This window comes from Rhinoderma darwinii, chromosome 2, assembly GCF_050947455.1.
Source record: "Rhinoderma darwinii isolate aRhiDar2 chromosome 2, aRhiDar2.hap1, whole genome shotgun sequence".
NCBI lineage: Eukaryota > Metazoa > Chordata > Amphibia > Anura > Rhinodermatidae > Rhinoderma > Rhinoderma darwinii.
The window spans coordinates 160,255,774-160,270,707 of NC_134688.1; the positions used below are offsets into that span (position 1 = coordinate 160,255,774).

Consider the following 14,934-nt stretch of genomic DNA (forward strand, 5'->3'; position numbering starts at 1 on the left):
CGCTTCACAGTTTGAGAGACCCTCAGATCTAAAGTTACCATAGTTATCTTACTGATCTGTAGTTACATAAATATAGCCAACAGTAAGGCTCTGTTCACATCTGTGTCAGAGGCTCTGTTCACATCTGTGTCAGAGGCTCTGTTCACATCTGTGTCAGAGGCTCTGTTCACATCTGTGTCAGAGGCTCTGTTCACATCTGTGTCAGAGGCTCTGTTCACATCTGTGTCAGAGGCTCTGTTCACATCTGTGTCAGAGGCTCTGTTCACATCTGTGTCAGAGGCTCTGTTAGGCGCCTCTGTTGCAGATTCCTTCATTTTTGCTGGAGAAAATAGTGCAGCATGCAGTGCTATTTTGTCCAACAAAACGACGGACATCATGACGAGTTCCGTAGGGTGCCATTGGTGTCGGTCATGCACCGGATCTGGCAATTCCATCTTAGGAAAAGAATAGCGAGAAAAACAGAACATAACAGAAAAGCAAATGGCCACGAAAAAGAAAGCAGGCTGGAAAGGTGACAATTGCCGCTTGAAGTTCAGACTTGCTTGTTTTGGTTATGGAGAGTGGTCTTAGATTATCCAGTCACCTAGATTAAATACAAGCATAAAGAGATACACCCACTCCTCACTTATTCTTCTTCACTCACTACATATATCTGTATTGATGTGTAGGTCACTCCTATAGTCACACCATTGGGTCTATACTCGGATTAGGAGAAAACACTCATACAGAGGAGAAAATCTTACTGGGAATAAATGGCTTTAAAATTTGTTTCGAAACGCGATTTTTAAATAAAAAATTTTTTTGAAAAAAAAAGAAGAATGTGCCCAGGGCCATATCTTTAGAAGAAATATATCAGTTTATTCTCTACAAAATACTGGCTCACTATTACTGTTCCATAGAAGACCTACCAGTGAAAGGGCTATGATCCATGTAACAGAAATAGAAATACAGTATTTTACCTGAGGAAGTTACCGTAAGGACTAACATATATACATCAACTTAAATGTAAAATGACACATGAACGAGATTTATTCCTTTACAAGCTAATGAGAGTTTAACTCACATAATGCTACAACTTTGCCTCCTGAGCATTGTCTGCTCTTCTTAAAAAGGGAAAAAAATGTTTGATTTCTCTAGCGTTAAAAATCACTGTTTTGTAATTGCGAGAATATGTGGTTACCATAGCAACATTAGACTACAGTGTACTTTGGGGAGACATTCATTTTATTTTCCTAGACACTTAGGGGGCTGTTTTTTATAGACTGAAGTGACAATTCTAGTAGTAAGTGCCATTAAAGTCAACAGGGTTTGTCAAACAATATTTCCAGCAAAGCCTAATAAACATTAATTCCCTTAATATTTTAATGACATGACTTCTGGAACAAATATCTGAAACACACAGAAAAAACGGCCTTAATAGAATTTGACAAGCGATCTATAGGGCAATAATAACATACTGTATAGTGAGGGGTAGAATCCCAAGTCCTAAATATACTAGTACATACACTCAATTGGCAGGACATGTTCGGAAAAAAAAAAGCTTTTTTGGACAATAAGGACACAAAGATGGATATGTTGGTAACCAGTAGAGGCAAAATGTAAAAATTCTAACCAACAGTGAGAAAAACCGGCAGAAGTAGATAAAGTTATAAAGGATTCAGCATCCAGGCATCTCACAGTCTGTGACTACTATTCTGACTACCTGCTTTGTGTGTTATTTAGGCAGGATCAAACTGGCCCACAAGGGTACCAGAGGAGACAACCCCATTTGGCGCCAATCATTTGTCAGTAGGATCTATTGAAGATAGTTTGATGAACAAACAACCCATTGGCCCTTATTGATCATGTGTCTTAGGTGTGTTCTGTATAGATGGAGGGTGAGCCCTTATAATAATTGCCTCTGGTAGACACAAAGAACCACAGTCCGATGCTGTATGTAGGTTTTACTAGCATGAAAAGAAGAGCGCCATTTTGCAATGAACACAAATAAATTTGTGCAGAAAAGGATTTGAGAAGGAATATTACATTGTTGGAAAAAAAAACAAAAAAACACTATAAATCAGACCTGCTATTAGATTTCATCATACAGTTTTTTTCTTATTCACACGCTTATTTGCATGTGAATTTACATGAATATAAACAGGCATATTTAATGCAAATATAATAAATTTGTATATGCAGCTCTCGGGATGTTTTAGTGTTACAGATGCAGTAAGTCCTGTAACCACCAATAGAGAGTTAACAAGTCAATCTACTGTCACTTGAGAATGATCTTATAGTTTACAAATGTAAAAATCGGCAACTATTTGTAGAAGGTTGCAAAACAATAAATGACGATTATTTCCTGAAGAATGAACTGCTGGCTTTTATTTAATTAACTTTGCAGGATCACCGCACATCCTGCACATGAACTCGTATTTACTTACAGTATGGTTTAACAAGTGGTGACTATTATTAAGGTGTATCCACATGCGGCAGATTGGTTGTAGAAATTTCTGCAAATCATATTAAGATGAATGAGATGGTCAGACATTTTTGCAACAAATACGCCATGTGGGAACATACCCTTATATACTCACCTTAAAAGTAAATATTTCCATTCAGCTGCAGCAAGTACTTGATGTTGAATTAGTCCAAAAGGACCAAAAATCCATTTTGCTGTGAGCCTAAACTTAATTTGTAGTTCTCCTGGCACTAAACACTCGGATTAAGTACCAAAATAACCTTATTTTGTCACAATCCCAAAAATAATTTAAAAAAAAACCCCAAAAAAAAACCACCGTGTTTTTCATCAAATTACATTTGAGACAATTTGTGTAGTCATAGCAATCTTAAAGTGACAGGCGTTTCCTATCAGCCTTGCTGCTGAGTTTTCTCAGTCCTTCCTGGTTTGTGATGCAGAGATCCACAGTGAATTTCTTCTGCTACATCTGGATGTAGCCTACTAGCTTTCTGCACTATGCTGACAGTCATATGTGCATGTTGGGAGGCAAGAAGTAACTTTTGGATTTGAACTCTCTTTACAATCCCCATGCTTTCCGCATTTGCATGATCATACACCACAACACTTCTGGATACGGAGTTAATATATTCTTTATAGTAGCTGTTTAGATCACAGGTAAGGGAGACTGATTTGTATATAGCATTTTCAATCTAAAAAAGGCTCTAGTCAATTAAATGACAAATAAATTCACTGTAATTAAAGTACCAAGGGACATAGATATATAATAAAACAGAGAATGATATTGTACATGTGTAGATATTTTCCATTTGTGTGATACTAACCCTTTCATCAAGTACTGTAAAAAAAAAACAAAGTTACGGCATATCGCTGGGATATGCCATCTCTTTGTGATCAGTGGGAATCAAACTGCTGGGACATCCACCGATCCTGAAAATAAAGAGGAAGCATTGCTGATTTAGCATTGCGCCCCCTTCTAAGATTATCCTGTGAAGCAGCGCTCTAATTTCAACAGGAGTTCCTTTTACAGCAGGTGACCGGGGGCAATGTTGTGCAGACAAAAACGGTGAAGGGGACACAGATCTAAAGAAGGCCCCTTCAATCTCCGGATCAGTGGGTGTCTCGGTAGTCGGACCCCCACCGATCACAAAGTGATGACATAGCCTAACGATATGCCATCACTTTGTGTAATGTGAATAACTATGTAAAGGGTATTTAATTAATTATTATATTTCTCTATCAAATCATGTAAAACAATCATTTTTTACTGCAATAATTTAAAATAATGCTTGTGTCTTGTTATGGCACCTCCTCTCAGAATGTCCACCCAATGTGTGCAGCGCCAGTGGACGCGCATTCTATGTAATTCAGTGCCATTGCCTGGATCCGCTTGTACACGAGCAGCGGAGTGATTATTGGCCAGCCAATAGGAATCTGCGCACTAGAAGCAGCTTCTACTCACCGGGAGTGGACACACTAGGTGGACGTTCTGAAAGGGAATCAACAGAATACAATGGGGTGCTATAACAAATATGTATCAACAATATCTAGACACAGGAGCATTTAAAAAAAAATATTCCAAAATAAACATTGTTATGTTTTGCAAGCCATACCCCTCTAAGCAATATTTAGATTAAGCATTCCACTTACCTTGCAACTCCCAGACTTTCAACGGCACCATCTCATTAGTGCTTTCAATAAGATGTTTTCGGAATTCAACCAAATTGTCTTTCAGATCAGGGTACATTTGCCTTGAAATACAAGAAAAAGAATCAAGGGGCTTTAAATAAAAGCTACATACTGTATACATTAAACTATGAGAACCTGAGGACGCCGATACAGTTGAGACTGGGAATAAAGCGAAATGCGTAAGATGACCTCGGTTGTCTGTGCTGAATTCATTTATTTAGTTTTTTTTAGATTAATTGCCCAGCCCTTCTCTTTGGACATATTCAATGTCAATAGCACACTGTACAAGTATGTGCACGCAATTGCTCCTAGATAAGTGGTCAAGGCCCAAATTATAACACAGCAAAATAATGTATACAGTATCAAAACGAGTCTCGCAGCGTAAGTAACTGGTTAGGTGCAGCCAACATAGTGTTAAATCACCTCCAACGTTCTAGTATGTTTATATATACACACATATATATATATAGCAAACTCCAATATATCATGAAACTGAGAAAAAAGGAGTCCAAACACTATAAATCAAAATAGAAAAATATAAAAGGTTATTGAATACACTATAACAAAGAGAAATGTATAAAAACAATTTGAGGATCTAAAACAGGGTCTATATGAAGACCGCTCCACAGGATGACATTACTGCCATAAAACAGTTAACACACTGCATAATACATGTACACAAAAAGTGTGTGACAGGCTATCCGGCAATATTAATGAAGAGGTTAATCATTAAGCATGACAGGTAGAGAAAAATGGTATATAAGCATTGTATAACTCACAGATCAAGAGGGTGTAAATTGGCATATGAACCAAACCCACCTGGTCTGATAGATAGTAATAAAAATACACATCCAACCAAGTAGCTAAAGAGTATACCCAGATCATATCTCAGGATACCTTACCCATGTGAGTAGAAGTAATCAAGTGGTCCACAACAAGAGACAGCGCCCTGACGCGCATTTCGCTAATACAGCTTCTTCAGGGGGTATCAATAGTGTGTGTATGTCCAGTTTAAATATTAAGACAAAATTATAATTTTCGTGTCTATGATACATACATACATGTATTATGCAGTGTTTTAACTGTTCTTTGGCAGTAATGTCATCCTGTGGAGCGGTCCTCATATAGACCCTGTTTTAGATCCTCAAATTGTTTTTATACATTTCGCTTTGTTATAGTGTATTCAATAAAATGTATATTTTTCTATTTTGATTATAGTGTTTGGACTCCTTTTTCCTCAGTTGTTTCATGATATATTGGAGTTTGCGCTCTCTCTCTCATATATATATATATATATATATATATATATATATATATATATATATATACACATACATACATACACACACACATATATACTTACTGGAACGTTGGAGGTGATTAGCACTATGTTGGCTGCACCTAACCAGTTACTTACCCTGCGAGACTCTTTTTGATACTGTGTACATTATTTTGCAGTGTTATAATTTGGGCCTTGACCACTTATCTAGGAGCAATTGCGTGCACATACTTGTACAGTCTGCTGTTGACATTGAATATGTCCAAAAAGTAGGGCTGGGCAATTAATCGAAAAACCAAAAGTGAGCACAGACAACCGAGGTCATCTTGCGGATTTCACTTTATTCCCAGTTTCAACTGTATCGGCGTTCTCAGGACGCCGATACAGTTGAATCCTATTGTAGAGCATGGAACCATCAGTTCCCTGCTCTACTATTCATTCTGTAAGAACGGCTGCTCACGGCTCAGCGCAGACAGGCGAGGTGACATCACTGCTTTCCCCACTGCTGTCTGTATGTAATGCTGTCGGACATCTGTTGTAAACATATCCTATGCAATGTTCACCTTTCACCAGCAGATGGCAGACCGTATTACATACAGACTGTAAAATATACAATAGCCCGAGGGGGAAAGTGGGGGCCAAGAGGGCTGAGTGAACAAGGGTGAGGTTTTAAGCCCATGACACCCCCCATTGTATATGCCCCTGTACCCAAAGCTTTTGACCACCACAAACCTTAATACTCATAGCATAGCAGTGTTAAGACATTTTATAGCATGGTAATTAGATTACTTTATTTATGGAGCTGTTATTTGGTCAATAAATGTTGGTATAATTTAGCCAACTGTATGAAAGTGTTATTTGGTTAGCATATGGCACGGTTTAAGCACCATACTATATGGTGTTTATAATTGGTCATTATGGTATGGTTACCTTGTAGACTATGCCAGTGCACCAAACTTGGGGGGGGGGGGGGGGGGAGCAGAAAATGAAAGTGCCATACTGAGCACTGTTCCACACATAAGGCCATCTTTGGCTTCAATTTGTGTCTTGCAGAACCCAGACCTAATCTGCTTGAAGTTAACCATGTGGTCGGTCTGATAGAGTAACAGATCATTTCAGCAGCTCTTTTTGAGCTACATTCATTATTCTGAGCGCAGCAAGAGTTGTAATATGCTAAGTACATTCTGATTTCTATCACTTAGTGTTAACAATTATGAATAAGAGAGAAGAATAGCTTAGACAGGTCAACTCACGCATGCAGTTTTATAATATTCCACATGCGAACACCGTGTTATAATTGCCGTTTTGTACACTTACAGCAGTTTGTCAAAGTAAAATCCTTGAACATCCTCGTCGATTCCATCGTGTGACTTATCAGTAGAATTCATGGCTGCATTTACAAATCAGAAAACAACATTTCAATTAGTAGTTCCTAGATTTTATGCAATTACTATAGCAGGAAAATATAGGTCCATCAAGGGGCAAATAAATCACTTTTGGAAAAAAACCTTGTACTCGTCAGGAAATCGCAAACATTCTAAAAGTATGGACAAAAAAAAAAAAGTATGCGCTTACACCTTCAAATATCTTGAGAGTACAGTCAGCATCCTCAGTCTCTACCTGTTGCTCAGTCATCATATTATTTTTGAAAGACAAATTTGTACTTCTGTATAAAAACTAGTGCAGGTAAAAAGTGGAACAGTTGTCTATTGCGACCAACTGATCAGAACACTTAATTTTCTAAGAAGTCTTAGCTACTCCTTTACAGAAGGCTCAATGGCACAGTATGTGTTTATATACTGTACATCTCACCACAAATAGCTACAGTGGCAAGAAAAAGTAAGTGAACCCTTTGGCATTACCTGAATTTCTGCATTGATTACTAATAAACTGTGGTCCGATTGTTATCCAAGGCCTCATGCACACGACCGTGGAGAAGTCATTAAAAAAAGGTTCCCTTTTTCTCCCTGCACTGTGGATTTTTACTTAATATGGTCAATAACTATGATGCTAGGAGCTCGGCTCCCTGAACGGTGTGCGGTCCGGAAAATGTGGCAGACATGTGGTCCGTATATCACGGACCGAACACGGTCACGTGCTTGAGGCCAAAGTCATAATTAAAGGCAAACACAATCTAACTAAACTAATAAAGTACAAACTGTTGTACTGTTCAGATCTTTTATTGAGCATATTAAGTAAAAATCCACAGTGCAGGGAGAAAAAGGGAACCTTTTTTTAATGAATTCTCCAAGAGCCAATTGGCAAAAGGTTTTAAATTAAAGGTATATTACCATCTGATTGGCTGTTCCTGTAAATCCCACAGAACATAATAGAAAAAGCCGCACACATGCATGACCACCTCTCCCACATAGTCCCCGCCTGAAATCAGCGGCTGCTTTACTAGGCGGTACGGGGTAGGGTGACCCTCCCCCCCCCTTTTTTTATATAGGTGCGGGTGGATATGACAAATGTCTGAGATGGGAAGAAATCTTTAAAGAGAGGAGATTATAAGTGTGGGTTTCACATGTGCTTTCTCCATTACCTAAAGACAATCAAAGATACATTTATCCTGTATCTGTCAGGTCAGCGAGACTGACAGGTTCAGTGACAGCAGCGGGTCCTGCGTGTCTCTGACGGTTTATAACTCAGGTGTGAAAGGTAGCAGGTGGATCCTGCGTGTCAGAGACAAGCAGCACCCGTTGTCACTGAACCTGTCAGTCCTGCTGACCTGACTGACTCAGATCTTAGCGCAAGAATCAGCTGCTCTGCATACAGTATACAAAGCAGCTGTGTCTCAAAATATACTAAGCATTTTTCATAAAATGTAATTACAAAGATGTGCAAATCACACATTTAATTATTTTATTTTTTTAAATACAAAATGTCTATGGTGAACATAGCCTTTAACCCCTTCCCTCTTTGGCCGCTTTTGACCTTTCTGACAGAGCCTCATTTTTCAAATCTGACATGTTTCACGTTATGTGGTAATAACTCCGGAATGCTTTTACCTATCCAAGCGATTCTGAGATTATTTTCTCGTGACACATTGGACTTTATGTTACTGGCAAAATTTGCCCGATACATTCAGTATTTAATTGTGAAAAACACCAAAATGTAGTGAAAAATTGCAAAAATTACAATTTTTCTCAATTTAAATGTATCTGCTTGTAAGACAGGCAGTTATACCACACAAAAATGTTGCTAATTAACATCCCCCATATGTCTACTTTAGATTGGCATCGTTTTTTGATCATCATTTTATTTTTCTAGGACGTTACAAGGCTTAGAACTTTAGCAGCAATTTCTCACATTTTCAAGAAAATGTCAAAATGCTATTTTTACAGGGGCCAGTTCAGTTGTGAAGTGGCCTTGAGGTCCTTAGATATTAGAAACCCCCAATAAGTCACCCCATTTTAAATACTGCACCCCTCAAAGTATTCAAAACAGCATTTAGAAAGTTTCTTAACCCTTTAGACATTGCACAGGAATTAAGGCAAAGTAGAGGTGAAATTTACAAAGTTCATTATTTTTTTCCAGAAATTCATTTTGAATCCATTTTTTTTGTACCACAGAAGGTTTTACCAGAGAAATGCAACACAATATTTATTGCCCAGGTTCTGCAGTTTTAGGAAATATCCCACATATGGCCCTAGTGTGCTACTGGACTGAAGCACCGGCCTCAGAAGCAAAGGAGCACCTGGTGGATTTTGGGCCTCCTTTTTATTAGAATATATTTTAGGCACCATGTCAGCTTTGAACAGGTCTAGTGGAACTAAAACAGTGGAAACCCCCCAAAAGTGACCCCATTTGGGAAACTACACCCCTCGAGGAATTTATCTAGGGGTGTAGGAAGCATTTTGACCGGCCAGTTTTTTTGCAAAAATTTTTGGAACTAGGCCATGAAAATCTACATTTTTTCAAATAAAATGTAGGTTTAGCTAATTTTTTTTCATTTCCAAAAGAACTAAAGTAGAAAAAGCACCACAACATTTGTAGAGCAATTTCTCCCGAGTAAAACAATACCCCACATGTGGTAATAAACGGTTGTTTGGACACACGGCAGGGCTTAGAATGGAAAGTGCGCCATTTGGCTCTTGGAGCTCAAATTTAGCAGGAATGGTTTGCGGAGGCCATGTCGCATTTGCAAAGCTCCTGAGGGGACAAAACAGTGGAAACCCCCAACAAGTGACCCCATTTTGGAAACTATACCCCTTGAGGAAATTATCTAGGGGTATAGTGAGCATTTTGACCCCACAGGTTTTTTGCAGAAATTTTTGCAAGTAGGCTGTGAAAATGAAAATCTACATTTTTTCAAAGAAAATGTAGGTTTAGGCATTTTTTTTTCATTTCCACAAGGACTGAAGGAGAAAAAGCACCGCAACATTTGTAAAGCAACTTCTCCCGAGTAAAACAATACCCCACATGTGGTCACAAACATCTGTTTGGACACACGGTAGGGCTCAGAATGGAAGGAGCACCATTTGGATTTTGGAATTGTTTCTGGGTGATGTCATGTCATATTTGCTGAGCCCCTGTAGTACTAGTACAGTGGAAACACCCCAAAAGTGACTCCATTTGGGAAACTGCACCCCCTGAGGAATCATCTAGGGGTATAGTGAAAATTTTGATCCCAAAGGTTTTTTGCTGAATTAATTAGAATTAAGGCATGAAAATGAAAAAAAAATTTTTTTTCCAACAAGATGTAGTTTTAGATACACATTTTTCATTTTTACAAGGAATAGAGAAGAAAAAGTACCCCAACATTTGTAAAGTAATTTCTCCCGAGTACGGTAACACCCCATATGTGGTTATAATCAGCTGTTTACATATATGGGAGCATTCAGAAGAAAAGGAGCGGTATTTATCTTTTGGAGCGTAGATTTTGCTGGAATGGTTTGCGGACGCCATGTTGCATTTGCAAAACCCCTGATGTACCAAACAAAAGTGACCCCGTTTTAGAAACTACACCCCTAAAGGCATTTATCAAGGGATGTAGTGACAATTTAGACTCCACGGGTGTTTTTCAGAAATGAATACGCAGTGGATTGTGCAAAGTGAAAATTGCAATTTCTCCACTGATCTGCCCATTCATCGCACAATATGTTGTGCCCCTAGAGAATCATACCCCATAAATTGTTAAGCGGGTTCTCCCGGGTATGGTAATGGCTTACTTGTGGCCATAAATTGCTGTTTGGGCACACTGTAGGGCTAAGAAGGGAAAGACCGCAATTTTGAGCATGGATTTTGTTTGGTAATAGTTCTGTTTGGGGTTTTGCTGGTATTTCCGTTTATAATGTGTGGCATATGTAATCTGTGCGGAGTACATCAGAGTATATGTAATCTGTGCGGAGTACATCAGGGCATAATAAGAGGGTATAATAATGGGGTAAATAATACAATTATCCATAGATGTGTGTTACGATGTGAAGCGATCCGTTATGTGCAGGCCGGTGTCACACTGATAAACGGTTTTATTTCTTATCCCCCTTTTGTAACGCTCTGCACCTTTTGGGGACTTTTTCTCCTTCGTAGTTTGGGAAATATTACTGGGAAAGTTTTGCGCTGGTATAATACGGGCACCCTCGCTTCCAGCGGATGTGCTATGTCCCTTCCCTTTCCTAGTTCCTAAATACTAGGGCCCTAAAACTGAAGGAATGTTCCCCTCCGGCCTGCACATTGAGATGTTTTTTCATCACCGCATTACTAGTGCCATAACTTTTTTGTTTTTCCGTTGATTGAGCGGTGTGCGGGCTTGTTTTTTGCGAGACGGGCTGTAGATTTTATTGGTACCATTTTAGAACACATACGACTTTTTGATCACTTTTTATTTCATTTTTTGGTAAAGGAAATTACCAAAAACAAGCAATTCTGGAATCGTTTTTTATTGTTTTTTTTATCAGCAACCACAGTGCGCCCTAAATTACATGTTAGCTTTATTCTGCGGGTCGATACGATTACGGCGATACCAAATTTATATAGTTTTTTTTATGTATTGCAGCTTTTGCACAATAAAATCACTTTTTATAAAATCATTTGTTTTCTGTGTCGCCATATTCTAAGACCCATAACTTTTTTATTTTTGCGTGCACGAAACGGTGTCAGGGATTATTTTTTGCGGGACGGATTGTCGTTTTTATTAGTACTATTTTGGAGTAAATGTGACTTTTTGATCACTTTTTATAGCATATTTTGGAAGGAGATGTGACCTAAAAACAAAGATTCTGGCGTTGTTTTTCATGGTTTTTTTTTTACCACGTTCACCGTGCGGGATAAATTACATAATAGTTTTGTAGTTTGGGTCGTTACGGACGCGGCGATACCAATTATGTATCGTTTTTTTTATTTTTACGGGTTTTAAAAGACTTACTATGGGAAAAAAGTCAGTTTAGCTTTATTTTTATTTGAAATGTGTGTGTTTTTATTGTTTTACCACATTTTTATTTACTTTTTTTTTACTTGTCCCACTAGGGGACATGAGGGCCCGATGCCCCGATCGCTACTCTAATACACTGCACTACATACGTAGTGCAGTGTATTAGCGCTGTCAGTTATTCACTGACAGCAAGCCAATGAGGACACGCCGCAGGCGGGTCCTCATCGGCTCCCGTACAAGGCAGACTCGGACGCCATTTTATGGCGTCTGATTGCCACAGCAACCCAGCGATTGCATCACTGGGTTGCCGATCGCGTGAATCTATTGAGCGCAGCATCTGAGGGGTTAATCTGCCGGATCGGAGAATAGCTCCGGTCCTGGCAGTTACAAGAGGGTGCCAGCTGTATAATACAGCTGTCACCCCGCGGTGATGGTGCCGGCTCTGCTTCTGAGCCCGCACCATCACTGCGCAATACATATACGACGCTTTGCGGGAAGCACCTCCCGACAGCGCCGTGTATATATACGGCGGATGTCGGGAAGGGGTTAATTCGTTTTTATGGTGGGTGGGGGGAACTAGATTGTAAATTTATTAAAATTTATTTTTAATGCACAGCAGATGTATCTCAAAAAGTAAAAACACATTTTAAGCCATTTATTGTTAATAAATCAATGTTTTATTTTAAACAACTTTTTAATTATTTTTTCTTTAAAAAAAATCTTACTTTTCATATACAGCATCTATGTATTCTATCAAGCTGCATCTTGCCAACAAAGCTAAATCCGTTAGGTCTGCAGGACTGACAGCTTAGATGAACGCTGGTCCTGAGTGTCTCTGATAGGCAAAATACAGCTAACAACGATAGATGTGATCGATGATATAATTATTTCCAATCTTTTACCTGTGTAATCAGTGCAACGATCAGCTGATGATGAACAAGCGCTCATTCATTGGCTAATTGGCTCGTTTACGCAGCCAATAAAATGGTCGCTAGTCGGCATCACATCACCCTGTGTATACAGGAAGATTTGCTGCCGACATGATGGAAATGTATGGGGATGAACGTTTGTAGTAACCATCGCTCATCCCCATACATAACCGATCATAGCTCCTTGTGAAAGGAGCAAAAGAGCGCAGTTCGATGAGCTGTTTTGTGGATCAGCGCTAATTTTCACGGCCCTTCTCGGGCAATGTAAAAGGAACCTAGAGAAATGCATTAGTTGAAGTGGTTTCTGCATTTTTTTTGGGATAAATCTTGTATGTGAATTAAATGCATATGATTCACTAACGTTGCGATTTCATGGCTGTTCCACCATTGATTGTTTCCAGGGTCCCCTGATGCATCTATTTATAATCTGGGGCCATGTCTGTCTTGTAATGTGGGATCGTTAAGGACAATACTCAATGGCACGAAGTTATAAAGGGGACCCAGAAAACCATCAGTGGTGGAACAGCCAAGAAATAACAATATTAGTGTATGACTGACAACTTTTGTTATATTTTTATGTTCCTCTAATATGAGCTTTAAAAAATAAAAAAGGTGTGATCTCCGCATGAAAACTTTACCACCAGCTGCCGTCACCTTTTAATGACGGCTGTATTCAAAGCCCAATTACCCCCTGCCGCCTTTATACGTCAGATGGAGGTAAATAGATTTAGAATTGGCTGCGACTTATGGGCCAGTGAAGTGTGCTAAAATTTGACAGCCACCCCTTGCATGCAGCCTATAAGACGCTGGGCAATGCCCCTGCTACAGGTGATCAAACTCAAGAGTTCACTTACTTTTTCTCCCTGCACTGTAGATATTTAATAAAAGACATGAAAACTACAACGGTTTGTGTTTTATTACTTTAATTTGATTGCGTTTCTCTATAATTGTGCGTTAGATAACAATCAGACCCCATTTTATTAGTAATCAATGCAGAAATCCAGGTAATTCCACATTTTTTTTAAACTGTATGAATGCAGTGGCATAGAGGATATGGGCCTCATATCAAGGATAAAAATTAGGCCCCTTTCAGGTGCTGCTTAAAACAACCATACTTCTTACCACCCGCAACAGGAGGTCTGGGTGCCCCCATGCCATTTTCAAGACTCAAGTTCATTTTCCACTTTGTTTGCTAACAGAGTAAATTAAGACATAAGAGCCTTGCAGGGCACCAGTCACCTCTGTTATGCTACCCTTCCTGAGAACAGCATAAAGTAATAACAGACAAGCTTAATTCAGCCGTCTGTCACTTATGTGCTAATGTTAAGTTGTTTGAGAACTTAGGCTCTGTGCACACTACGTTTTGGCCCTGTTTATAGCATGTACGCCGGGAAAGCTCCCGACGTACACGCAAAATGTGTCCATAGGGCTTAAAAGCCAAAAGCGTATTCAGGAGCTGCCACGCCACCCACGACTGATTGAGGGATTTTCCCCTATTACTGCGCATAGCAAGAAATCTGTTAATCACTGGTGGCAGGGCGTGGGGAGCGGCAGCTCATGAATACTCCAGACTCCTCTCTAGCAGCGCTGACTCATATTGCAAAGACTAAAGAGCAAGTCTAAAACGGCTTAAAATTAGCACATAAATGACAGACCACTGAAATCAGCGTGTCAATCACTACTTAGAGGAGTCACTGAGGGCAGCATAACAGAGGTGACCGGTTCCCTTTGAATTAGAGCCTTAAATTGCCCAGACCAAGGATTCCTTGTGTGCTGCTACAGGAGCTCGGAATTACAGTGCTGGTTTTAGTGAGGTTTATTGTCCTTGGCCTTTTTTAAGCAAAGGGCAAATGTAATTATATTCTGATGTAAAAAAATAAAAAGATTGTCTTGAATTAATAATTGGCCAACAGCCTAGAACCCAAAAACCACCACATTAGTGTAAACCCGAAATCAAACAAATAAAAGAAATAAATAATGTTATAGAAGGGCAAGGTAAACTCGTGCCAATGGAAAACAATATAAATAACAGAAGTGAGAAATAAAAAATTAACAGTAAAAGTAGAAGCATTAATAATTGTGGGCACTACAGAATGTCCCACGTTATGACTGACCAGCTTGCAGATGGGTTACAAAGTACCAACAGACCGTTATTACTGTATACAATTGGGAAGCCTCAGACTCCTCTAAGACCCTTAAAGGC

General features: G+C 39.1%; 1 protein-coding gene across 1 annotated transcript in view; it reads right to left on the reverse strand.

Moving 5' to 3' along the window:
* The window catches only part of UGGT2 (UDP-glucose glycoprotein glucosyltransferase 2), a 382,432-nt gene that overhangs the window by 339,893 nt on the left and 27,605 nt on the right, over window positions 1–14,934 (reverse strand). The window contains exons 7-8 of the mRNA XM_075852393.1: window positions 6,747–6,819; window positions 4,112–4,212 (exon numbers count right to left, since the gene is read on the reverse strand). Of these exons, the coding sequence (XP_075708508.1) occupies window positions 4,112–4,212; window positions 6,747–6,819 (174 nt within the window). The remainder of the gene's footprint in view (window positions 1–4,111; window positions 4,213–6,746; window positions 6,820–14,934) is intronic.